Here is a 25673-nt window from a genome sequence, read left to right on the forward strand (position 1 = left end):
AGTCAGTACATATTTTACTCTACACTTAGAACTCAAATAAGTTCCCCACACTAGAAATGTATTCCATAAGCCAACTTTAAAATTTCTCAGTTTAAGTACAGTTTTCAGGAATTTCATGAGCAAATGTGCTCCTGCTGAAGGTACATCAAGTGGCAGTGTAAAGTGGTCAGGGCCCTTAGAGGTAGAGGCAAAAATGTGGCTGGTGGACTGGCTACGTGGTGGACAGCAGACTTAATTAGCATTCTTTATTTTTCCACAGAAGGGGATAGCATTTATTTTAATTTAACTCACATTTCATTTTAGACCAGTTACTTATGACCGAGCCTTTATAATAGCTCCCAGGGTTTAAGTAGATGCAGTTGACATCAGTGAATTTTGTTTGGCAGTGTTTGATAGGATGTCTATGAAATAGCTTTGAAGGACTTTTGGATATGATTTAACTTAAGCTCTGTTGCTCATATAAATTAGAGCCCATCTCAAAGACCCTAATTTGTTAAGAAAATAGAGAAGTTTATACTTGATTTTGATTTGGGAAATTACATAAAGATTAAAAGACATCTCAATTTCCTGCTTCAAGGGAATTCAGAAGTGAAATATAAATCTCAATGGAAAATGGTAATATTTTTGTATTCCATATATTCCATATTCCATTTTCTTGAACCTTGAGTGTTACTCTTTTTTTTTCCAATTTCTTTATTGTGGTAAAATACACACAAAATATGCTGTTGTAGCCCTTTCTAAATGTATAGTTGAGTAATATTAAGTCCATTCATATTGTTGTACAACCATCACCACCGTCCATCTGTAGGACTCTTTCATCTTGTAAAACTGAACCTCTGTACCCATTGCACAGCGACTCCTGTTCCTACTTCCTCGCAGCCAGGTGCCCACCATTCTGCTTTCTGTCTCTGAATTTGATTATTCTAGTATTCTCATATAAGTGGAATCATACAGTATTTACCTTTTAATGAGTGACTTATTTGAGTGGTAATCTTTTTTCCTTACGTTTTCAGTAACAGTTCTAGTTTCTTACTTGTTTTTCAGTAGGTTAATTGAGGGAGAGGGGAAAGCCTTTTGGGGGCAAGTTGTGTAAGAAAGACCTGTTTATTACTGGCCTTTTGATAAATCAGTAGCTCCTGTTTGACTTGTGCAAAAAAGCATCTTGTAACTTCTCAGCAGAACAGGTTGGTGAAGCTCTAGCAAGTTTGTACAGCCTTGGGCTTTGTGGGAACGTTGTGTGAAAACACTAAGGTAGATTTCTCACAACTGCATATATTACAATTTGAGCAGTAAGGAGTATAACCTCTAATATCTCACTTATGTTTGTTGCTGTTGTTTATATTTTTAGCCAGAAACAATTTCAGCATTCACTTCTGATCCAGCACTTCTGTCATTTGCTGAATATTTCTGCAAACCAACTGTGAACATGGGTCAGGTATGCGTATCATATGTTTTGCTCAGCTGCCAGACTACAATGGTACTGTATTTATCTGTGGACACCATCAAAAACCCTGTAATATCCATAACGTATCTTTGAGGTTGATGACATGTCTCGGGTACATTGGGTGATTTTTGCTTGGCAGATACAGATTTTTCAGTCTAAAGCTATTAAATTCAGTAACTCTCTACCTTGATAGAAGAAACAACTTAAAATTCTAAGACATTAATTTCAGTACTTTCTTATGTGCATTCTTGTACTGATTGATATTTTCACTATTTACTATCTCTTATTTTTACATAATTTTACTGTTTCCTCTGCTTATAACTTTTTTTCTATTGGTCATAAAACTGTTGCTCTCTTCAGGATTCAAAGGATGCCCAGCAGATCTTTTATTTAATCCAGAGCTTGGATGTAGGAATTTCATATCTGGGATTGATGGCCTGTTGCCTATAAGTTTGTGTAGCTCCAGGAAAATTTTTCAACTTCTCCAAAATGCAGTTTCCTTGTTTCTAAAAGTGGGATTATGATAGAACCTACCTGACGTTGTTGTTTTGAGGGTTAAGTGAGATAATTGTACTCCCTTTAACTTACTGAATCTTGACTATTTATTAGACACTTTGCTCAGTATTTTATGTAATTTTCTTATTGGATTCTGACTCTGAGGGTCGGTACTTCGTCATTCCAGGTTTACAGATGAGGAAATTGCCACTTAGATATCACATGCTAAGACTGCACAGCTAGTGAGGGCTGGGCATGCATTCAAGGCCACAGGTCTCCGATGATCAAAGTCCGTGCCTGCCCTTGAGCCTAGCTGGATTTGACTGTGTTGCCTCCTCCATACCTGTTCTGCTCAGTGTTTGTACTACATCTTTGTGGATGCTGGGTTTTCTTTCTGCATCTTGCTCTTGCCAGCCTAACCCAGGGCACATCTCTATGGTATCCTTTCTGTTCATTTTACCCCAGCTGATCCTTCCTCTCCTCACCGCGCTTATATACATAACTGTCCTTTGGGACTTAATTTTACTATATTTTGTTGATGTTTAGTGTTGCATTCACTATGATTTTATAAAGAGACAGCTGTTTTACCCTATATATTATTGACTGTAGAGCTTAAGAATGGGCCGTAGTAGTTGCTATACAGTGTTGAATTGATTTCAGAATATACATTGATGTGCTACAAAAAGTTTCTGATTTTCCACAGAAACAGGAAATTCTGGATCTGTTTTCTTCAGTACTGTATGAATGTGTTACTCAGGAGACCCCAGAGATGTTGCCTGCATACATAGCAATGGATCAGGTATGGTTCAAAAAACAGTCCAATTCTGATGACATTTATACTTTATTTTAAATAACGTACTTAACAATGAGGTAAGATTCCCTGTGTGTCCATCATTTTGTTTCTCATTTGCTTTTAGAAATTCAGAAAACTTGACAGCTCTCTACATAACAAAAAAAAGTTTAGAATTTATAATGACAGGAATGACCCCTGCTGGGCTGTCTTACTCTAGGGTTCCCATTCTCCCCTTTTCTCTTTTCCCTTGACTAGTGGAGGAAGAGCACGTTCCCTCTCTTTCTCCCCTAGCATCCTCGGGTGGTCTCTTGCCTCCTTCTTGACAAAGCCTCTTCATGGAAAAGATGTGCAAATGAGCAGTAAGTGAACAAACAATGCCCTAGTGATGGCAGTAATGTGAAATTACGCCTGCGTGATTAAGCTTGCAAGAGGTTATAGTATTAGTATGTAGTGATTTAGGAAGCTGGAGTTCATTTTTAAATTTCTTTTGTGTTATTGCTGTTCTAGAAGAGCCTAAAAGTGGTAATACAGAAAATGATGCTTCGCTGCTTCCCTAAAGGATCAGGCCAATTTATTCACTTTGGGTTATTAGTAATACATATGACTTTTTAATAGTATCATACCTTTCAGACCCCAAATCGCAGTTAAGCATAGCCAGTAGTTTTCTAACTTCAGTTTATATGAGGAATCTTAAAAATACAGATCTTCAGATCCCATTCTGTATCATGTGCTGAATCAGAATTTCTGGGATGAGGTCCAGGGCTGTGGTTTTAAACAATTCTTTAAGTGAATGCGACATGATGGGTTCACAGATAAGCATGTGGGACTCAGTATCTAAAGCCAAAGGAAGTAATCTCTAATGGCAAAATAATCTTTATTGAAAAGTAGGAAAATGACATTTAGGGAGGGGAGAATTCCTCAAAACCTGAAGATCACATTCTTTTGAGTAATATTCATAATTAAAAGGCAAGTTCTAATACAACCAGATAGGCCCAGAATGGCAATATTGTCTGGTATCCATCCACATTTTTTAATCGGAAAGTATGATTGTGTGATGTCCACACTGACATTGCTTCTCACAGGTCCTCTCTATATAGCAGCCAAGTAATAAGTTGTTTTTCTTTTGTTGGCTGAAAGCATTCCCTTTTTATGCTTTGAACCTTTATCCCTTCAGGGTCATGGGCAGGTGTCTACAGAACATCCCTGCTAGTTGCAGGCATGGTGACTTTGCAGATGGATCCCAGGAGCAGTATTATCAGTAATATTGTTTTGCTTTCTGACCCCTGGGATCCCCAGCCAAGTCATCGTAACGGGTCTTCATTTTTCAGAGCCGTTGAGCCAAGAGTGAGCTCATTTGCCTTTGTTGCTTTTACCTAAAAGCTGTTTATGTGGGGAGCATATTGAAGAGAGTGGACATGTATCTGCACCCAGTGGAGGGCTCCTCTGTGGGGCTGACTGCATCAAAACATGGAATGGATTCCCCTTTGCCCTTTATTGATCTATAAGCCATATTTTAAAAATACTCTATTATACAACTCTGAGGAAGAGACAGTGAGAGCAATTTCACTCTTTCATTAAGTGGACTGCTGTTCCTTTCGTCTCTTTGAGGCTATGAGAAGACTAGGAAGAAGAGAAATGTCTGAGACATCTGAACTTTGGCAGATAAAGTTGGTGTTAGAGTTTTTCAGCTCCAGGAGCCATCAGGAGCGGCTGCAGAATCACCCTAAGCGGGGGCTTTTTATGAACTCTGAGTTCCTCCCTGTTGTAAAGTGCACTATTGATAATACTCTGGACCAGTGGCTACAAGGTAATAATAGCATTGTGCCTGGTGCTTTTTTATCTTTTATTTTTTAATTTTTTAAAATTCTTTATTTAAATTCAATTTGTTTCACATATAATGTATTATTAGCTTGAGGGGTAGAATTTAGTGATTCATCAGTTGCATATAATACCCAGTGCTCATCACATCAAGTGCCGTCCTTAACATCCATCACCCAATCACCCCATCCCCCCACTCTCCTCCCCTCCAGCAACCTTCAGTTTGTTTCCTAGAGTTAAGCGTCTCTTACAGTTTGTCTCCCTCTCTATTTTCATATTACTTTATTTTTTCCTTTCCTTCCCATATGTCCCATCTGTTTTGTTTCTTAAGTTCTGCATATGAGTGAAATCATATGGTATTTGTGTTTCTCTGACTTATTTCACTTAGCATAATATCCTCTAGTTCTACCATGTTATTGCAAAAGGCAAGATTTCATTCTTTTTGATGGCTGAGTAATATTCCGTGGTGTGGAATACACACACACACCCGCATCTTTATCCATTCATCTGTTGATGGACATCTGGGGTCTTTCCATATTTTGGCTATTGTGGACATTGCTGCTATAAACGTTGGGGTCCATGTGCCCCTTCAAATCAATATGTTTGTATCCTTTGGATAAATACCTAGTAGTGCAATTCGCTGGGTCGTAGGGCAGTTCTATTTTTAACTTTTTGAGGAACCTCCATACTGTTTTTCCGGAGTACCTGGTGCTTTTAAGATACACCGAGACTCAGGTTTTTCTGTTGTAACATTTTCTTTCAGTGCTAAGGAAGATTAATCTGAATATAAGCTAGAATGGCTATAGATGTAATGTTTTCAGTTAGGTGAATTGGACTCTGCTTATTTACTTCAACTTCTATAAAAAATGTATTTAACTCTGCTTAATACACCATGAAAATGTATACATACATATATACACATATATATGTGTACATGTATATATACATACATTTATATACACATGCACACACACATATATGTGTATATATATATATATATTTTTTTAAATACCACTTGACCCTTAGGAACTTGTTTTATATTTTCTAGCATCAGATCCTGTTTCTTTTCCAGTGCCTCTCTGCTATTTCTTAGGGGTGTGGCCTATCACCTAGCTGTTTTTTTCCCTTTTTTGTACCTCCACCCTGTGTACACTGAAAACTTGATGTGTGCTTAGAATGAATGTTTGTTTTACCAGCTCTGTGAGTCATTCAGTGGGAACCTGGGACATCGTGTGACTATGGCTTGGAAGTACAGACTTGTGATGGCAGGGGAATTGTGAAGTTACTCCTAATAGTGTAGAAGTAATTGTGCCTTACGTGAGGCAAATGATGGGCCTTTTGATTTTTGGAAATGTGTCTAATGTGTGATATATGTCTGAAATCGATTTTTAGCCAACAAGTGATCTTTCTATCCTCTTCAGTTCCTTCAAATAACTTCTGATACATATCTGACAGCAACCTGTTTGGGGGAGGGAGAAGGAGAGAGAGAGACTCAAGCAGACTTCCTGCTGAGTGTTGAGCCCCAAATGGGGCCCAGTCTTATGACCCTGAGGTCATGACCTGAGCTGATATCAAGAGTCGGATGCTTAACTGACTGAACCACCTAGGCTCCCCTCCCTGCACATTTCTTTTTTTTTTTTTTTTTAAGATTTTATTTATTTATTTGATAGAAAGACAGCCAGCGAGAGAGGGAACACAAGCAGGGGGAGTGGGAGAGGAAGAAGCAGGCTCCCAGTGGAGGAGCCTGATGTGGGGCTCGATCCCAGGGATCCAGGATCACGCCCCGAGCCAAAGGCAGACACTTAATGACTGCACCGCCCAGGTGCCCCCTGTCATCTCTCAGCCTTAGAAGGAATATGTTTCTAGGACTTTACCCTTTATCCATTTCTTCTAGGTGGTCTCATTTGTTGTTGTGTAGTTATTCATAGTAGTCTCTTATGATTGTATTTTCTTTGGTATCAGTTGTAATTTCTCCCTTCTTTCATGGAGCTGTTAAATATGTTGCTTTCCCTCCCTAGAACCTTTTTCTTTCATTCTCTGCCTACTCAATTTATATTTATTCTTATAGCCTCAATTTAAGTGCCCCTTTCTTGTAGGCCTTCTAAGACCACACTACTTCAGGCAACTTTCCTGCCATTTTTATTTTTTTCCCCCTCCCTCCCTTTTCCCCTTCCCCTCCTCCTTCCTCTCCCTCAACTTTTCTTTATGCATCAAAATGCCTTTGTCTACAATAGAGGACCTAACTCAACCTGGTTTAAACAATAAGGACACATATAAGCTTACATTATTGGAATAGGTAAGGTGGTCTAAGGGTCATCTTATTTTAGTGCCTTCAGCTCCATTTCTCTGAGGTTCCATTATTTATGCTCTGTGCCATGGCTTTATTAAACTCAGAGTGCTTTTTCTCATGATAATAAAATGGCTGTCCTTGCCTCAAGCTTGGAAGAATATAGTTGCTTCTAGGAGCTTTGCCATAATAATGAGGAAATTTCTTTCTCAGAAGCCTCTAGCAGATGTGTTGTCAAGCGTCTCTTCATTTCTCTGGCTAGAATTGGAACTCATGCACATTCCTTAGTCCCTGGGGCAGGAAATGTCTCTTACTGAATAGTGTAGGTGTGCCAGTTCCTGAACCAATCACTGTGTTGAGAATGGGATTGCCTTGATTGTCCTGGACTAGTGGTTCTCAAAGTGCAGGCAGCAGCATCACCTGAGAACTTGTTAGAAATGTAATTTTTCTGGGGTGCCTGGGTGGCTCAGTCGTTAAGTGTCTGCCTTCGGCTCAGGTTGTGATCCCAGCGTTCTAGGATCGAGCCCCGTATCAGGCTCCCTGCTCAGCGGGAAGCCTGCTTCTCCCTCTCCCACTCCCCTTGCTTGTGTTCCCTCTCTGACTGCCCTTCTCTCTGTCAAATAAATAAATAAAATCTTAAAAAAATAAGTAATTTTTCTGACCCCATCCAAATAACTTTGGGAATGGGGCCCACTCATCTGTTTTAATCAGCTTTCTCAGGTGCTTCTGGTGCGCCTTAAAGTTTGAGAAAGTCTGGCTAATAGTAATCAGGATCCAGTTCTGGAGCTGAAGTCAGTCCCCTCAAGTGTTATATACTGCAGGGAAGAAGGGTCGTAAAATGGGTGTTTGGAGAGACAGCCTCAGTGACCACTACCTCTTTATAGCACTCATCACAATTTCTAATTATGCATTTGTTTGTGTTTTTGTGTAATGTCTCTGTCCCTTACAACACTTCATACTCTTTGGTGACAGGCACTGTGTCTGGTTTACCACCGTAGCCCTAATGCCTAGCATAGTACCTGTCTGGTGTATGGTAAGTGCTTAATGAGTTCTGGATGAGAAAACAAGTTGCTTCAGTTCTATTTGTGTTTCTCTCACAGCTGGGGGTGATGTGTGTGTGCACGCCTACCTCAGTGGGCAGCCCTTTGAGGAATCTCAGCTGAGCATGCTGGCTTGTTTCCTTGTCTACCACTCAGTACCAGCTCCATGGCACCTGCCATCTATAGGACTAGAAGGTAATTGCAGATCTAAATCCTCTTCGGTACCTGTATTATTGACTCACTTATTTTCTTAAGGTTCTTGGTAGGAGGCGTTTCTAGTGAGTTATTTTCTCTAGTTATGTTTGGTTTTCATTCATGTTTGGGTGTTATGGTTGAGAACTTTTTCTAAAAAGACTATCTGAACTTTAGACATGCATAAACTTTTATTTACATTCAGAAAAGAATGGGTTCTTCTTCAGAGAGCCCCAAACACCAGTATATACTAATAAATTAAATGGTTATATTATTTTTCTTTCTTAATTTTTATTAGTCATCTTTATTTTTCTTTATTTTCTGGGTTTTTAGTTTGGATGTTTCTTTTTAATCACATAATCTTAATTTCTAATATTATAAAGCTTTAAAGTGACCAGGTACCTGATTTTGTATGAATTTGAATGTTTTTGTAATACAGAGTTTAAAATATTAGCACCTCACTGTATGTTTCAGAATATGTAATCAGATATGGAGTTTGCCCAGTAACCTGAATCATAAAATATAATTAATTCTAAGCACCTTTATTATTATCACTTTCAAATTTCTGCTTGTTAATTGAGCATTTAAAAATTGTTTCTAAGAAGAGCAAAAATTGCTCCATTTAATCATTTAAAATTTAATAACATTACTAGTTTATTGCTGTTTTGAAAACCTCAGAAAAAAATGCACTATCTAGAGACTTCTAGTTATAGCCATGATGGAATTGCTTATATTGGACTGAGTCTCCTACAAAAACAAATATAATAAAAGTTTGACAAACTACATAAAACAGCTATTTAAAGGAATTGGTAGCAGCCATGCTGGCCAGACTTGATTGAGGGGCCACGATCCCCATGAGAAGGGAAGTATAATGAGGAAACTCTGTATTTACTCTGGCTTTCTCCCAAAGGCATTTGCCAGTTCATAGCACAAGAAGTAGAGTCCCAGCAAAAGGCAGTGGTGCTGCTGGGCAGAGTAACCAGAGGTTGGATTAACGATTGCCTGAGAATCTAGAACTCGAGCTAGATCCCTGGTAGGAGGGAATAATAGGAATAGTAACTCAAAAACCTGGACCTACTCTTTCCTTGAGACACATACCAAAACTTACACATGCACAGGATGAGACGTCAAGAAATCTAGCAGAAGCTGGGAGACTAAAAATGTGAGCGAAGATTTCAGCAACAGCATAGTTCCAAGGAGACAAAGGGTAGAGTTCCAGGGCTGCCAAGGTGTGAAGTGGCTCTGATAAGAATCCCAGCCATTCTGATGAAATCACAGCAGGACCAAGCCCTAGGAGTAAAGGTAGAAGGTGAAGTGGACAAGACCTAAGGTTAGCCTCAAGCAGAACACAGGAGATCTGTTTGCATTCTGTCTGCCTTATAGAAGAAACCATAACCTTCTTAAGAGGAACAGAATATATCCTGAACCTTTATGCTTTTTAATACACAGTATCTAATGTTGAATCAAAAATTACAAGACATAACAAAAAAAAAGGTAACAGAAACTGACTTATATGTGATCTAGATGTTACTAGATTTGAACTTAAAATAACTATAATATTTCCAAGAAAATAGGTGAAAAGATAATTTCACCAGAAAGCTGGAATCAATAAGAAAGAGTTAAGTGGCAATTCTAGAACTGAAAAATATAACTGAAATTAAGAATTCAGTGTATGGATTAAGTAGTGTATCAGACACAGCAGGTTAAATGAGCCAGAAGGCAGGTATGTAAAAGTAAACAAATTGAGCACAGAGAGAAGATGATTGAAAATACAGAAAAGGAACATGGTAGAACATGGTGAAAAAGTCAAACATGCAAATGGTTGAGATCCCAGAATAAGAGGAGAGAGAAAATGAGATAGAAGCAATGTTTGAAGACACTGAGGCTAAGAATTTTGAAAAATGGAGAACGGACATCAACTTATAGTGAACCCTAAGTGATAAATACGAAGAAAACCACACATAGTCACGTAATGGTCAAACTACTAAAAATAAAAGAGGAAACAATTTTCAAGCATAGACTTCCATTTCCAGCCAGGGTGGGGTGACGGATCTGATTTACTATCCTGCCTGGAACCAAAAAAACTGGACAATGCATATGAAGCAGTGGCTTTTGATACATTGTATATTAGGCAGTGAAGAACAGTGATCCCTGAGAGATGAAGAACAATGAGATAAGCCCTATGGTTGCCCCAGCTTATAACCTTAAGAGGTCCCATACTGTGGGGAGGAAGCGAGAACCTAGGGGGAGCCTGGGAGACTCTGTGAGTGGAGGTGATGTTGCTGAGAGTACAGGGACACCAGAGGAGCTAGAGTTTACAAGATTAAATGCCAGAGAGGGTAGAGCTACACGAAGAGAATGTCAGACATCTGCAGAGGGTCCCCCTCAATTATCAGAAGAGTGCTTACTGGTCAGCACATGCATGTGAAGAAACTGTTTGAGGCTGGGGGAAGAACTGTCTACATGGATTAGAGGACACATTACCAGTTGCTTACACAGGTTCAGGAATAGTGCCTCTTGCCACAACTTCATAATTAAGGGACCATAGATACTCAGAACGGTCTTGCTCTAGTAATGGGAAGTATTTGGCTCTAGACTAAATTGACCTGAATATATTCAGGCCCTACCAGCAACTCTTAAAAGCATGGCACGAAAGGATCAAACTGTTTATCAAGAAATATAATTCTAGAACAAAGCTCAAGAACATAGAAATACAGAAATATCTAACACCTAACAAGGTGAAATTCACAATATCTGGTATACAAAGAAACAGGAAAATAGGACCTATAATGAGATAAAAAATAATTACAACTGACCTGGAATTAACACAGATGTTTGAATTAGCAGACAAGGACATTAAGACAGTTATTATAACTCTGTTCTGTATTTCAGAACGTTAAGAGACATAGAAGATATAAAGAGACTGTAATTGAACTTTTTGAGATGAAGAATGCAATGTTTGAGATGAAGAGTACACTGAATGGGATTAATGGGCAGATTAGACATTCCATAATAAAAAATTAGCAAGCTTGAAGACATAGCAATAGAAACTGTCTAAAATTAGATGCAAGAGTAAAAGAAGGAGGGGCGCCTGGGTGGCACAGCGGTTAAGCGTCTGCCTTCGGCTCAGGGCGTGATCCCGGAGTTGTGGGATCGAGCCCCCACATCAGGCTCCTCTGCTATGAGCCTGCTTCTTCCTCCCACTCCCCCTGCTTGTGTTCCCTCTCTCACTGGCTGTCTTTATCTCTGTCGAATAAATAAATAAAATCTTTAAAAAAAAAAAAAGAGTAAAAGAAGGAAAAAAGAGGAACAGAGCATTAATGAAGTAAGCTGTGGAACGTAAAGCACCTATTTTACATGTGATTGGAGTCCCTGAAGAAGAGAGAAATTGAAGGGGGCAGGGAGTGCAACAGAAAAAAATATATGAAGAAATGGCTGGAAATTTTCCAAATTTGTTGAAAACTGTAAATCCACAGATTCAAGAAATTCAGTGAATCCCAAGCATGAGAAATGTGAATAAAGTTACATTAAGGCATATCATAACCAGATTGCCCAAAACTGGTGGTGAAAAAGTCTTGAAATCAACTAGAGGAAAAAGACATGTTACACACAGATAAAAGTAAGAGTGACTGTATTTCTCATAGGAAGCAATGTAAGTGATAGATTAGTGGAGTAAAGGACTCATAGGAAAAGAAAATATGTTAGAATTTTATACCCAGCAAAAATATCTTTCAAAACAAACGACCATGAAATAAAGCCTTCTCCAGACACACAAAAGCTGACAGAATTCATCACCAGCAGACCCACACTATTGGAAATGTCTACTTAGGTCCTTTGGGCAGAGGGAAAATAATATGAGATGGAGATAGGGGACTTCACAAAGGAATGCAGAACACTGGAAATGGTAGTGGCATGGGTTTATTTATGCAAGGTTTTTATTTCTTTTAAAAATACTTTTTTAAAGACCATTGACAGAATAAAAATAATAACATTGTACTATGGAGTTTATAAAACATGAAAAGTGAAAAGTATGACAACACTAGCTCAAAGGCTGGGAAGGGAGAAAGGGAAGCACTGTTGGAAGGCCCTTATGCTAATATGTGTAGTATTGTAATCTCACATGAGGGTCGTCTTTGATAATTTAAAGGTGTGTGCTGGAAGTCATAAAGCAATTACTAAAGTAAGAAAACGGAATCAGAACTTACTGCAACAAAAGAACTACAGTGGAATCATAAGAAATCATAAAAAGTAATCCAAAAGAGAGAAAAAGAGGACAGTGGGGAACAGAGCACAGATGGAACAAATAGAAAACAAAGAGCAAGATGATATGTTTAAACCTAACCATTTCAATATCGCATTGAATGTAAATGGTCTGTTAGATTCCACAGTTATTAGTATGTTGGAGTTGTTTCATATCTTCCTGGATGTTTGCATTCTCTGTGCTTGGGTTTTAGCAAGGTCTGGGGAACACCATAGAATAACAATTAAATAGGAAATTTGTCTTAATTTCTGTTGAGGTTTATCAAACATTTAGTTCAGCTGACTGGCAGAGGCCAATCAATAAAAGGAAATACTTAGGAGAAATAGTTGCCTCTCTCATATTCTGTGTAGCAGAGCTCTTTCTTGTGTTAGTTGTGCCTTAATCAGAAAGCCACTTGATTACATTGTGAGACTTTTCTCTGTTCATCTTCATGAGATCCTGTGATCATGTCCCCTCTGCTGTCTGCATGTCTGCTAGGATGCTTGCTGTGGCCTAGAGTCACAGGGAGCACTTACATGCATGTATATTGGGGCTAGGAGAGAGAGAGTAGTGCACAGTTGTACGTGGTGGGATGGAGGCAAAAAGGAAGATGATGCTTAATAGGATCTTCAGGCTGGACCCTTCTACTTCCTTTAGAGCAGTGGTTCTTGACCTTGGCTGTGCACCAGAATCACCCGGGCAGCCTTCAGACCTCCAGATGTCCAGGCTGTAGTCCACATGAATTATGTTGGAATCTGTGGGACCGCGGTTGAGAACCTTTGCTTCTTAGAGGTTGAGGCATTAGGTTAATTTAGATTAACTTGTATTTCTCATTTTAAGCCTGTGGTTTTTTTTTTTTAGATACGTATTGGAGTGTATAGATTATGGTAGTTGAAAGTAGACAGGCACATTTATTAATTGTATGTAAGTAATAGATAATTAAATATTAATAGTTTCAGATGTAGTTACAGGTCACTTTCTGATGTACAGAATGGAAACATTTACATTTTTATATCAAATTATTTTTTACAGTGCATTTGGGAAATTCATAATTTAGATATTATCTTTGGGGAACTGTTTTCAAAGGGAAGAATGTCAGCTTTACATGTGATTGTGTATCTGAAACTTCCTTGAAAGGGGTGTACAGCTGAATTTATTTAGAAGTGTGACTTTTCCCCCCATTTCCATTTCTTCAGGGAGCACAAGCTTTGCTGAACTCCTCTTCAAATTTAAACAGCTGAAAATGCCAGTGCGAGCCTTACTAAGATTGGCTCCTTTGCTTCTTGGAAATCCACAGCCAATGGTGATGTGAACATGTCTGGTGGTAAACCTACCCTGAAACGTGACTTCTGCACAAAAACATGACCAAACAACAAAGCTAAAGAAACATTTATAAGTTTTATAATACAACTAGGGGGAAATGAGCTGCACAAACCTCAATGTATTTTAAAATCCAAGTGTTTTAAATATTCCAGAGGCTCGATTGCTGTCAGCATTGACATTATATGATATATAAAAGTGAGTTAAAATTTACTTTTGTAAATAAAGTTTTTTGGTTTGTTTTCAAAGCTCTTGATGATTTTAGTTTGGGATTTCAGAGAGGAGAGCAGTGGGGGCTGGGGTGAATATTCATTTTTAAAGTCTTTCAACTATGTTGATTCTGATGAAGTGACTATGTTCAAATTTGCAAGGTTTTAAAAAAATTCCGTCATCGAGTTTTACTCTCTACAGCAAGAAAATGGCTTTTAGCATCTCCTAAGATGTCGCAGTTTTCCTGTCTAAAATTAGTGTGTACTTTCTGTGGCAGTGCCGGGCATCCTCATGGTATGAGCAGTCACCTTCAACAGGAGGACATTTATACCCTAATGAAGAATCGCTCAACGCGAAGCCTGCTCTAAGTGGAGAAAATACGCAGTTTCCACTATAGAGAGGTCTTCAGAAATTTCATTTAAAAATAAATAATGGTCCATTTCCACTCAAGATTTAGAGAATGTGTCAAGAGTTTGTAGACTAAATAACAATGAAAGATACACACATACAGATGCCTCCAGCTTCAGGTTTCCCATACAGGAAAAAGAAAACTCCCTGCTGTCCAGATCCTGACATGTGCCTTATGCTTCTGGAATGACCAGTGAGACCCTAAATTGGTAGAAACGGCAAGATCCATTCAGTGATTTCACATTTCCACATCCTGAATTTTGCTGTTTAGCTTTCAGTGTAAAAATCAAAGCAAATGGAAATGTTTCCATTGAGATTTTGTTAAAAACCCATGTGGCATTTGCTTCTGCGGGGGGCTGGGGGGTGGGGCACGCCTCTAGAGGTGACAGGTTCTCTCTAGACTCAGTATTCCAGCTGCGTGCTTGTCCCAGGGACTTGTTCCTGCATATACAGCATAGGCAAGATGTGGCTGCCTGGGAGGGTGAAATGTGCTTCCCTTTCACACTTAGCTAGCTTTTCTTATAATTACAACTAAAAGAAAAAAATTAAAATGGTAGATGACAGAAATTCCATTTGAATTGAGATTTAAAGAACTCAGTATCTGGGCAACTGTTGGTGTCTTCAGTCTCAGTTGTTTATAATTTATATTCTTTTCTCTGAAGGAGGACTTGAGAGACCATTACTTGCACACTATGTATTCTCATATATGAAGGAGAACAGTCATTAGAATGTTGTCAACAAAAGCAAAAATCAGGCTTTCTAAGAGAAAGGGCAGAATAAAAGATTGCAGATGGCCTGGACACAGCATTGTCTTTATAGTTTGGACCTAGTGCTTAGGTGACGGAGCAAAGAGGGTATTCTGGGCAGTCTTTTGAGCAGATATGCTAGGATCATCAAATAAATTCTAGTTATTTATGGTTCTCAAAAAATTTGGGGAGTATCTCTCACCAGAATATTTCAGCCTCCTCAAAGTTAAGAGCTGGAGAAGTGCATCCAGCTCCTAAGGGATTTTGGCCCAGAAATGGCACATGTCACTTCCAGTCATAGCCTGTTGGCAGGAAGTAGTCAAATTGCTCAACCTCGTGACCCTGCCCTTCCATGTGTCCATGAAGGGGAGAAGAACCAGACACTGGTGAGTACTAGTTGCTTAATGTCTGTCATAATACGGTTCCTAACGTATCCTGTGTTCATCTTTTCTACTTTATACAGCTATAAATGCTTCCATAGATGGACATAATTAAATAGTAGTTACACACACGCATACTCAGAGAGATTATTGTCTCCTGGGGGGGTGTGCTGATATCTGCTCCTCCTTTGAGTAAGATGTCCTGTGAAGAGGTGAAGGCCTGAACTTGTGGGCAGCTCTGAGGCATGGATGCCAGACCCTAGCAGGAGTGTCCATTGGGTTAAGCCCTGCAGAGCTTCCCTCAGTGCTGCCTGATCTTGAGTAAGGCCACTTTTTTACCCTTTGTCTAGAAACCAGCTGACTTCCTAGCTTATGATCACCATGATCACCCCCACTCAGAGATCTGACAGCCCAGAGGAAGCAAGGGGGAGGGGGCCTCTCATCTCTCAGCTTGATGATCAGTGCACAGACCCACTCAGTGGGAGGCCTGGGTGCCTGCTGGGCACAGGCCAGAGTCTGGGAGCCAGGATTCTGAGTAGAAGCCAGAGCACGTGGAGCCAAGGCAGGAATTGCCAGAGGAATGGATTTGTGTGTGGATTGTGTGTGTGCCATGGATTCTGAGGAAAGCCACGTCAAAGCCCAGTCTGAGGACAGGAATAGACCAAAGTCAGGAGAGGCTGCTGGGGAGCTGAGTGAAGCTGGAAGGCCAAGGAACAATTTGAGATCCAAACCAAGAAGACTTTGTTGGCAGCACACAGGCTAATATGCCTCTGGTTGGGGGCTCGTCTTCTGGGTTCCACCGTCCTCATACCACATTTTGTAAGAAATGCCTAGTTGTATGAAGATCTCTCCAATTCAGCTATGGGGGAGGGGACAGGATTTGGTCCCCTCTGTACTCCCAATGTCTGCAGGTTTCAACCAGCAGTGGAAGGAAGCAGAGGGGAGGTTAGAGGCGCAGCTACTAAGAAGGTGTACGCAGGCTAGAGGCCTCTGTTAGCACTTAGCAGTCACCCTGCGGATACTCATGTAGTTGACAAAGGTTCCCAGGAGACTGGCTTTTTCCTGCCTGCCAGGGCCAGCCAGGTTTCCCCGACTCTGAAATACATTACTTCTCATTAGTCACAAGCTGTGGGGAGGGGAAGGGTTTTTTTGCTGAATTGAAAGAAAAGCCTAAAGTCATATCCTAACTTTTTCCTTGTGGATAAGGATGGACTTGCCTGTTGGCCATCCTCTTGCTTTGCTCCATGTTCTGTCACTGAATGAAAGGGAGGCTGGGATGGAGAGTAGACGTTGTTACCCCAGGTGGCAGGACCTTCAGTCTTCAGGCAGCTGCATATAAGGTCATCACTGGACGATCTCTCTGGCCCTCTTTCTACAGCTGAGACCCCTGAGGCTCAGGGAGGGAGGTGGCTGGCCCAAGGCTGCACTGCTCCCGTCACAACCCCTAACAAGCCTGGGCTTTCAGACCATACTGCTTCAAAGCCCCGAATCTGGTTCATTATTGCCTCTCTTAGTGTAGGAAATGCTGAGAAAGAGGCAGATTAATGGAAATTAGGAGGACATTGCACAGGAGAGTTTGTGGACCCTTCCCTTCTCTGTGCATCTTTAGAAAAACAAAGACCTTTGTGTAGTTTCTTGGAGTTAAATTGAGTTAGTCTCTGTGCTGCTTTCTTGGTCATATAACCACCACCTTAATTTAAAATGTCTCTTTTAGCTAAAGATATTTTTTCCTGTTCTGTGGTACATTATAACATGAAATAGGAAATTTAGAAAAAAATTTATACTAGGTTCAATAAAATCAGTGAAAATCTATAAATACTGCATGTTCATAATTTCCACTGTTTGTACTCCAATACTTAGGTGTGAAATCTGTTGCCTTGTGTCTGTAGTTAATAGATCCATCTCTGGTCTTACATTTAAGTATGCTGCCTTGTGGGAGCTGTAGTCCGTGGGCTTCCAGAACCCAGACGTGCTAGATCGTGATCTGGGTAATCACGTCACTGGGGGGACTTACCACAGGGACAGTGTTTGGAAGCTAGTTAGTGCCACCCATGTTCTTTCATTTGTCTTGTGTTCATATTCGTGCCTATTTTTTGTTTAATCAAGACTTCTGTTTGCTTACTGTGTACCATTCCAGAGACTAAGAAGATAGTCTCATCAACTGGAAATGTGGGTAAATATACACAGCTCTTCAACAATTGAAGGAAGAATCGTTAGCAAATCCATTGTAATTAACATCCCTAGCTACAGAATCTGTCCCTAAGATCTAGATGAGAGGAGCCCCGACCCCCACTTTATGAAATTTCTGCAAAACCCCAGAGGGCGGTGTGGGTGCTGTCCAGTGTCATCTTGCTCCAGACTCCCTCTCTGCTTCTCTAATCTGTGGGTCATCTCACTGTGCCCTCTGCCTGGGCCGGATGTCAACTCAGTATCTTCACCCCGTCCTCTTCTCTTTGCTCAGCCTCCAGTTGTTTCCCGTGTGAGGCCAGGTAAGAGTGTGCCACTGTGAGAAGCCAGTGAGAGATGCACACGCGAGGCCTTGAGGTGGAGGCAGCGGCCAAGCCATTGCTCTCCTTCACTGGTCACGGGCGGACAGGAGGGCAGATGGCGCGCACCTGGCTGCGGGAAGCTACCGCCAGCTGTGACAGGTGCCCCCCACCCACCGGGTTCTGTAGTTTTGCAGGGGCTTCTCAGCCTGCTGTCCCCAAACATTTCCATCTACTCCCCTTCATCAACACCCTTTCTGCTTGGGTCTCTTAGCAAACGCTGTGCTGTTATGTAGGACACAATGACCCAGGTGTGAACTCAGCCCCATCCCCAAGTCCCGTAAAAACCGCTCACCACCACTTGGTTTCCTCTGGTTTTGCTCATGGAATTTCCAGCGCCTTGGCTATCTCTTGAGCTCCCAGCGCTGTTCACTTTCCTTTTCCATGATCAAACCCTCAGGTGTGCTCTGACACTCCCAAGATTTTGCGACAGTCCTGTAATCCATGTACCAACTCGTCTGGATGCTACTAACCCCAGGCCACAGTGGCAGTGACCCCCGAGTGGCCTCGGGTTTCTCCATAATGCACTGAGAGGACTCACTGACTAAGAAGAACACAGTCTTTATCAGCTGAGTAAGTGGAACGACGTGGGTTGGCCCCATATTGTGCCAAACTTCCCCGGGACCGAGTCACTAGATGCATGAGTGAGGAGAGAAACCACCTCTTAGCCTAAGTGTTTCTACCTTGGCCTTCAGGGGCTGGAAAGACTAGGTGTCACAGACAGGAAGTACTGTGATTATTTGCAACTGGAAAGTTGCAGAGGACTCAAGAAAATGCTATGCCCTCATGGGATGGAGAGGGTTGAACAGCAACTGTACTGCTTCCTGAAAGGAGTCAGCTTTTTACAAGACTGGATATTCTATCTGGGCTTGACTGTGAGGTTCCTGGGAGCCTTGTAGTTATAAGCAGTTTCAAGGCAAATCAGGCATTTCCATGGGAAAAAAGTGGTGAAGGGCTAGACAGTTTCTGTCTAATTACCTCTTACTCCCTCTCTTGTTTCAGCCTTAGACCCACACATCAGTGAGCTCCGTGCCTCCCTCTAGTCTGCGGCTGGAATTCCCCAGCATCATTTCATTCTGTTCTAGCAGAGTGTCAGGAAGGGCTCCAAGGACCACTGTCCCCAAGATGCTGATTGTCTAGAATGGGCTGGCCACATCCTGTATCCTTTCTCCTTGTGTGTTTCTCCCCTTCCTGTCTCCTCCTCTTTTCTTCACCATCTTCTAGCTGTTTCTTTGGCCTCTTCCTTTAGGTTCCTCCTCCCCAGTGATCCAGGTCTCTTCCCAGACCTTCGGTTTCTTCTCCCTCTGCCTGTTCTCAGTCTCCACAGAGGCTCCCGCTCTGGTCTCTTAGCTCCTTTGGTCCCCCCTCCATGTTACTACTATACCTTTCCAGGTTACCTAGGGGTCAGGGCCTTTGCTGGCTGACCCCCACTGGGAGCTGGGGAAGCCATTCAGGCTGCCGTAGTCCTGGCTGTCCCTGCACCCTCCTTCCTGCAGGCTTAAGGAAAACTGGAGGCCCAGTGCTGTCCCTCTGTGGCTCCCGGAGCCTGGGTAGGAGGCAGCGGCTTGGTGTTGGGGCAGGGGGAGGCAGGGGATGGGTGGGAGCTACAAGAAAAGAAAGCGAGATCAGCGCAGAAGGCAAACTCCCGAGTGAGGAAGTTCTGAGCGCCTCACCACAGATGCGTGTGGGAAAGGGGATCAGGCAAAATCAGCTGCCACCCTCATTGCTTGTGTAAGTGACCAGATCCAAGAGCGGCCCCTGTAACCACTGTTTGTCTCTTTTTTTATTGTGGCGATAATGCAATTTTCTTTGGAATTTGAGATTCTGGTATATATAGTAGCTGTTGGTCCTCAAATAAGAAGGCTGTGGATGAATTAAGCTTTATCCCAAACTTGGTTTATCACAGAGCACACTTGACCTTCTTTTTCCTAGGGTCAGAATAGGCTCCATCACACCCTGCAAAGAGGCGAGGGTGGCTCAGTTTACAAGATTATTCTGGTATAGCTGTTTCCCCAGGCAAAGGGTTCCTTCTGCATTTCACCAGAGGTCTCCCCCAACTTCAAGTAAATGCAAATATAAAAACCAAATTTAAACGAAAGAAAACACATTCTAAAGAGTTCGTGATGCTGGTTAAGCAGTCATTTTCTATAAATGTGTCATCTATTATGTGCTTCCTCCCAGTTCTCCAGGTGCTTGTTCCCTTTTTTCCCCAGCAATCTGATTTTTGCCAAGACCAGGAGCCCTAGGAGCTCCTTCTGTCTGTGACAAGATGAGACTCTGACATAGCCTTCAGGGACCCAGCTACTAAGCTTGCTTCATGTGGGAGCAAAACACATACCACTTTTGATGAATGCTGAAATTAATCTCTCTTCCCTCCCAAGAGTCACCAAGGTAACAGCCCCCTTTCCAGAAAGGGTGACTTCAGTGTCTTCCATTTATTTGTTTGAAATTTTCAACTCAAATCAAAACCCTACAGAGGTTTTCATTACTTAGATCAGCATTTCCAAGAGTTTTTGTAACAAAATTTTTTGATATGCAAATTGGGATCTGGTGTTGCATACATGATTCCATAGTCAAATTCATTTGGAGAGTTTTGATATAAACACAGGTAATTACTTTCTTTATCACGGGAGTTCACAGAGCCCTTACTGTGTTAATATGCATGAAGGGATGCTGTTCTGTTTTCCCTTCATTCCCGCCAGCCCAGGAGGTGACTGCATGGGCACAGAGGGTGGGGATGTCCGACCCTGCAGAGCCCCAGAGCACTAGCACTCACCTGGACCACCTGCAGCCCCCCGCTCTGTTCCCTGGGGACCTAGGGGGCGCACTGGCGCGCCCGACTCCAGACCCAGTGATGTGGGTTCTGGGCCTGGATCTGAAACGGAAACAGCAACGTGAGCACCTGGAGGAAGGGTCCAGCCCCACCACTGCGGTGCACCCCCTGGCCCTCGTCCCCGACAGACCTCCTCACACAACTCCGGGGTGACCCAGGCTCGGTGCCCCATTGCATGGAAGAACTCCACCTTCAACTTCAGGAACTCCTTGTAGAGGTCAGGCCAGTGCTCCCTGCCCAGCAGGAACTGGAAGATGCTCCGTTTGGATGTGGGGTTGTCCTCCTCCATGTCGGAGGCAATGTAGCTGCGGTGGGAAAAGAGGGGAAGCTTGTCAGTCCTGAATGACGGCTGCCAGCCTCAGGCAGTGCAGCTGGGAGAGGCTGCAGAGGTCACACTGGAGGACCCAGGGCCCAGGGCAGTCTATCCAGGAAGGAGGGTCAGGGAAGCCCTATCTGCAGGGAGCCTGGCTCCAGAGAGACAGTAGGACCATCCTCAGGACCAAGCCTGCGTGGGCCAGGCCAAGCTTCTGGCTCCCTGCCATTTCCCTGGGGCTTCCTCCCTCAGGTCACTCCGTCTCTGAGCAGCAAGTGATGTTTCTTGGCTACTCTCATGATTTTAGGACCTTACTCATTGCCTTCCCCTCCCCTATGACTGTGTGACCCCCTAAAAGCCTTGTCTGCTCTGTGGCCATGAGGAACCACCACTTGAAACCCTCAGGCTCATAGGCATGGCCAAGCCATCCTGCTGGGGTGGTGAGGCTGTGCAATGGGGGGAGCTGGGCAGAATTGAGAGCAGGTCCCCGAGGTGGCACTCACAGGGCCAGGAAGAAGTGGATCCTGTTGTAGAGGTGTCCAGGCAGCCCGACACGGCCAAAGTACTCCACCACCATGGAAAGCAGGTACTGTGCGGGCACAGAGGGCAGGTGAGGGGTAAATGGGGGGGGAGTGTCTCGCATGGGCCATGGGTCCTGCCCCATCCAACGGCCGTGGTGGGAACTCCTCAGGGTGGGCTGTGCTGAGGCCCTTTGACATGTGGAGAGGAATGGACGGGAGGCCAGGATAAGATGCCTGTGGGCAGGGCAGGCCATGGGTGGCATGTCCTTTGCTTCTCTGACCCTGAGAGCAGATCTCTCCAGGGCTTCTCCCACCTGGCCAGAAATCTGGTTCTCTGTTCCTGCCTCCATGGGGTGGTGACTCTGTGGACCCCTCCGTCCCTCATCATTTTGGTGCTACAGATACCTTATCAGACACTTTGAGGAAAATGTCAGCTTCCAAGAAGCTCTGGATCACGGGATCCTCTGCAAAGGAAGGGAGAAGTGATGAGGGCCTTGGAGCAGCCCTTCTGGGAGAAACAAGCGAAGGGCTGTGGGACATTGCAGAGGGGAGGAGGAAATCCAGAGCCTCTCCAAGTTCCTTTGTCTCCCAGAAGTGGAGGCAGCCTCCTTTCTGCCAGAAGGGTTGTGAACCTTTTTATTTGTGACCACGGCTATTCCTTCCGGGGAGGCCTGTGTCGTGAGTTTCAGCTGTGGGGCATGGATTTCACTAGTGTAATTTAACTTCCATGTGATGGGCGGGGATACATTTGTTGATCACAGAGATGTGACCCGGCTCTCAATCCTTAATACATTTGTCTCAAGCCAGAGCTTGGATGTAGCCATGGTCTCTGTGACACCACACCCATCCTTGTCACTTTATCGTGCTGTGTGACCAGTGCAAAGCTTCCTCCTGCCTCCCATTAACTGAGCGCCCTGAGTCTGTGGCAGTCAGTTAGCAGCCCCTAGGGGTGCTGGGCATCCTGCCCTCGTTCTCCTGGATCTCCTTGCTTCCTGCAGATAATGACCTGGCCTCCCTCACTCCCAGAAGGCTTGTCTGGAATTTGAGTTGTCCCCTGGAGGTACCATTTTGCAGGGGAAACCGGATAATGCTGGGTGCTATCTCTCTCTTGCTCCTTGCCTGGGACAATGACACTTGCACAGCAGGGAGGATGGAGGAGTCAAGGATCATTCCGTCCTCCTCAGCCCTTCTCCAGTCAGTCTGGCTCTCTGTGATAGAACTTTCTGTGATGATGAAAGTGTTCTAGATTTGCACTGTTCAGTGTGTTAGCCATTAGCCATGTATGGCATCAAGCTACTGCACACTTGAAATGTGGCTCGTGAGACTGAGAAACTGAATTTTTAACTTTAATTTTAAATGAGTTAAATAAGCTTCTAATAGCTACGTGTGGCTAATGAACGCTGTATTGGACAATGCGATCTCAGTGTTGTCCCCAAACCTATCACACTAAATCCTGCCTCTGGGCCTGATAGTACCTTCTCAGACAGACTTTCCCTGAGTACCCCATTGCACAGAGCTCCCCTGTCCTTGCTCACGCTCCATCTCCACGCACTGTTGCCTTTGAAAAACATTACTTCTCTGCCGTCGTCATGGTTGAGAGCAACTTATTTCTGAATGGGTTTGTTTTTTGTCTCCTCCCACCTTAAACATAAAGACAGCAAGATCTAGGTTGTCTTTCCATCACTAATCTCTACAATCTTAACTGGAGGGACTACACAAATGCATCTCAGTGGGCAGAGGATGTACCCCTTGGTTGGTTCTGAAACGTCTTGACCGCGGAGTACTCTTCACTGTAGCCTCCTCGCTCTCCCTCCAAGAACTTGTCTCAGAGAGGAAAAACCTGCCAGCCCCGCCGCAGAAGCAGGGTCACTCTGTGTCTGTGCCGCCCGGACACCTTACAGCTTAGAGCCCAGGGGGGAAGCTTGAGCATGACCCCAGAGCCTCTGCCTCCAACATGACTCAGCTCGGTGGGGCCCTGAACACTCCACCTGCTCAGAGCACACACCCAGAAGTCGGTAGAATGCTTCTTGGTCTTCAGGACGGTAACTGGGTCTTCTCCTCTTGTTCATCCTGAGTTTTGTTCCCTCAACATGATTGACCGTCCATATGTTCCTCTTCTGTCCCCTCTTCTTCCAGGACCTCAGCTCAGAGATAGCTTCTGAGGTGGTGGAGTTGGAGGCTGGGACGCTGCTCTCCTGGGCAGCTGCAGAAACAAAAGATTCTGAGTGAGCATGGATGTGACCCACCTGAGAAGTGGAGTCCTTGCCTTGCAGCTCACTCTGAGCGCTGGACCTGGATTCAGCCTTGTGCAGACAAGATGATAAGTGGTCATTCAGCAGTAGTGACACTTCGGTGCAGGGAAGCTGAGGCATACCCGAGGACACATACCTGCCTTGACATCCATCAATTTCCTCCTCTTCCGGCCTCTCATTCTCCTGGGTCTCTGCTTAGGGACAGCCTCTGAAGAGTCAGAACTGGAGGCCAGAGGGCTCCTATTCCGTGGAGCTGCAGAGAGAGAGGACGGACCCCATATCATGGTGGGAGGACCCCCCTGGGAAATGCTAGGGTCTTTCTTTCCCACTCACCTTGAGAATTTTGCATGTGACATCTGGAGGGATAAGAGAATGACCATCACCCCCTTGCACTTGTCTATAAAGGAGGGTAGGAATTGAGTTATTATTTCCTTTTCTTTGCTAGGCAAAAGCTGCTCTCCTGTGCCTCTTTCCATGGATTGTCCTGCCTAAAGTATACCTCTATAGAGACAGATGTAAAATTCTCTAGTCCTAGCTGTCTTTAATACCTCGAAAGTGCACAGGATAGGGACTTCCCTGTCTCAACCTGAAAGCGCTTTCCCCTGCCTAGGCAGACCCAAACACATGAGAGCCGAGAGGAGGAAGGAGAAGTAAAGTTGGAGCCATGGTGTTCTGTCAACTTCGAACATTCAGAGACTGTGGGTAGAAGCCAGACGACCACACACACCTGCCTTCCCTTCCATGCACGCCCTTTTCTTCTGACTCTCCGTTCCTGGGTCTTGTTGGCTTGGAGCAGTCTCTGAGGCAGCTGATGTGGAGCCCAGAGGGATCCTGTCTTCTCTGCATATGAAAAAAACGGAAGGGACTCAATCTGATTCTGACCAGGCCATTTCTATTGCTTTAACCTGCTCCTTGTGAAACCTAATAATAATTAAAATGGCAATAGTAGATAACAGTTATTGGTTGCTTATTGAACTTCCAACATTGATCAAGGCAAAAAGAATGACCTCATTCAATTCTTATAATGATCTATGAGGTAAGGTGTATAACTTACATGATTTACAGATAAGGAAATGGTGACTTAACTTGTGTAGGATTTGTTCCTTGACCAAGGTTAGAGCACTTGGGATTTGGGATTAGGACTCGTATCTGTGCTCAAGGGAAGAATGGCCAGGGGCAGCAAGGGTTGAGCCTCAGTCGCCCTTCTATGAGGGCCAAGGTGGGTGGCCTTACATATTCAGTCTAGTGCAGGAATGAGACACACTCACCCAGAGCGTACTTCCTGGCTCTTTCAGGATCTAGGCCCCCTCACACTTACCCGGAGCACAGCCTCAGAACAGTGTGAGAAGAACACTGACTGTAGCCAGGTCTTTGGAATCAAACGGCTTCCAAGATTCCGGAGCCCTTGACATGAGTCACTGATGACCTCGCACCATTCCACCAGGAACTGCTCTTTGGTCTATAAAAGGCACTCAAGGAAAAGATGATGGGTCTCAAGGGGAGGGCATTTAGCGTCCCAGCCTGAGTACTGGACTCACCTCCTCTTATCCCAACGTTATCTCCGCTTTGACACTCATCTTGTGTTTAATCAAATCGGTTAATGATTCCAGATGAAAGCAATACATCCACATATCAAAAACACAAACTTAAAGCTGACTAATTCCTCATGCATAATAAACGTAACTCACGTAGTTTATTTTACTATCTATCTTATTTCTGTTTAGCTATGATCATTTTAAGATTATAAAATTCTAATTTTTATATTTTGAGATAATTGTGGATTTACATGCAGTTGTAAGAAGTAAAACATCCTATATAACTTTCACCAAATTCCC

At 43.3% G+C, this 25673-nt stretch overlaps 2 protein-coding genes and 1 long non-coding RNA gene across 10 annotated transcripts in view; 1 reads left to right on the top strand and 2 right to left on the bottom strand.

Annotated features, from left to right (window-relative positions):
* ANAPC1 (anaphase promoting complex subunit 1) overlaps positions 1-13878 on the top strand; it is a 91420-nt gene extending 77542 nt beyond the window's left edge. For all 8 annotated transcript variants that reach the window (XM_034659532.1, XM_034659534.1, XM_034659535.1 and 5 more), the window contains 5 exons: positions 1349-1435; positions 2643-2738; positions 4341-4539; positions 7938-8072; positions 13506-13878. In XM_034659532.1, the coding sequence (XP_034515423.1) occupies positions 1349-1435; positions 2643-2738; positions 4341-4539; positions 7938-8072; positions 13506-13621 (633 nt within the window). In that variant the 3' untranslated portion in view covers positions 13622-13878. The remainder of the gene's footprint in view (positions 1-1348; positions 1436-2642; positions 2739-4340; positions 4540-7937; positions 8073-13505) is intronic.
* Positions 13879-19713: 5835 nt separating this feature from the next.
* Positions 19714-23715, bottom strand: LOC100474728 (speedy protein E5). Its single transcript, XM_034657312.1, has 6 exons — positions 23592-23715; positions 21992-22050; positions 21569-21654; positions 20883-21057; positions 20696-20794; positions 19714-19875 (listed from the first exon to the last, which is right to left on the bottom strand). Exons 1-5 carry the CDS (start codon positions 23653-23655, stop codon positions 20735-20737), a joined length of 444 nt encoding a protein of 147 aa, XP_034513203.1. The 5' UTR covers positions 23656-23715; the 3' UTR covers positions 19714-19875; positions 20696-20734.
* A 4-nt stretch (positions 23716-23719) lies between these two features.
* LOC117801799 lies at positions 23720-25172 on the bottom strand. Its single transcript, XR_004624513.1, has 4 exons — positions 25107-25172; positions 24566-24678; positions 23975-24091; positions 23720-23789 (listed from the first exon to the last, which is right to left on the bottom strand). It is a non-coding gene; the product is annotated as an uncharacterized LOC117801799 (long non-coding RNA).
* Between the last annotated feature and the right edge of the window lie 501 nt (positions 25173-25673).

This window comes from Ailuropoda melanoleuca, chromosome 4, assembly GCF_002007445.2.
Source record: "Ailuropoda melanoleuca isolate Jingjing chromosome 4, ASM200744v2, whole genome shotgun sequence".
NCBI classification, from domain to species: domain Eukaryota; kingdom Metazoa; phylum Chordata; class Mammalia; order Carnivora; family Ursidae; genus Ailuropoda; species Ailuropoda melanoleuca.

What these genes read in the sequence shown, in the direction of transcription:
- LOC100474728 (XM_034657312.1), bottom strand. Translation starts at nt 23,655, where the DNA reads ATGAACAAGAGGAGAAGACCCAGTTACCGTCCTGAAGACCAAGAAGCA. An exon ending in AGCATTCTACCGACTTCTGG is followed by an intron (nt 22,051 to 23,591) that starts GTGTGTGCTCTG and finishes CTTCCTTTGCAG; the next exon opens with AGGATCCCGTGATCCAGAGC. An exon ending in TCCTCAAAGTGTCTGATAAG is followed by an intron (nt 21,655 to 21,991) that starts GTATCTGTAGCA and finishes GTGCCCGCACAG; the next exon opens with TACCTGCTTTCCATGGTGGT.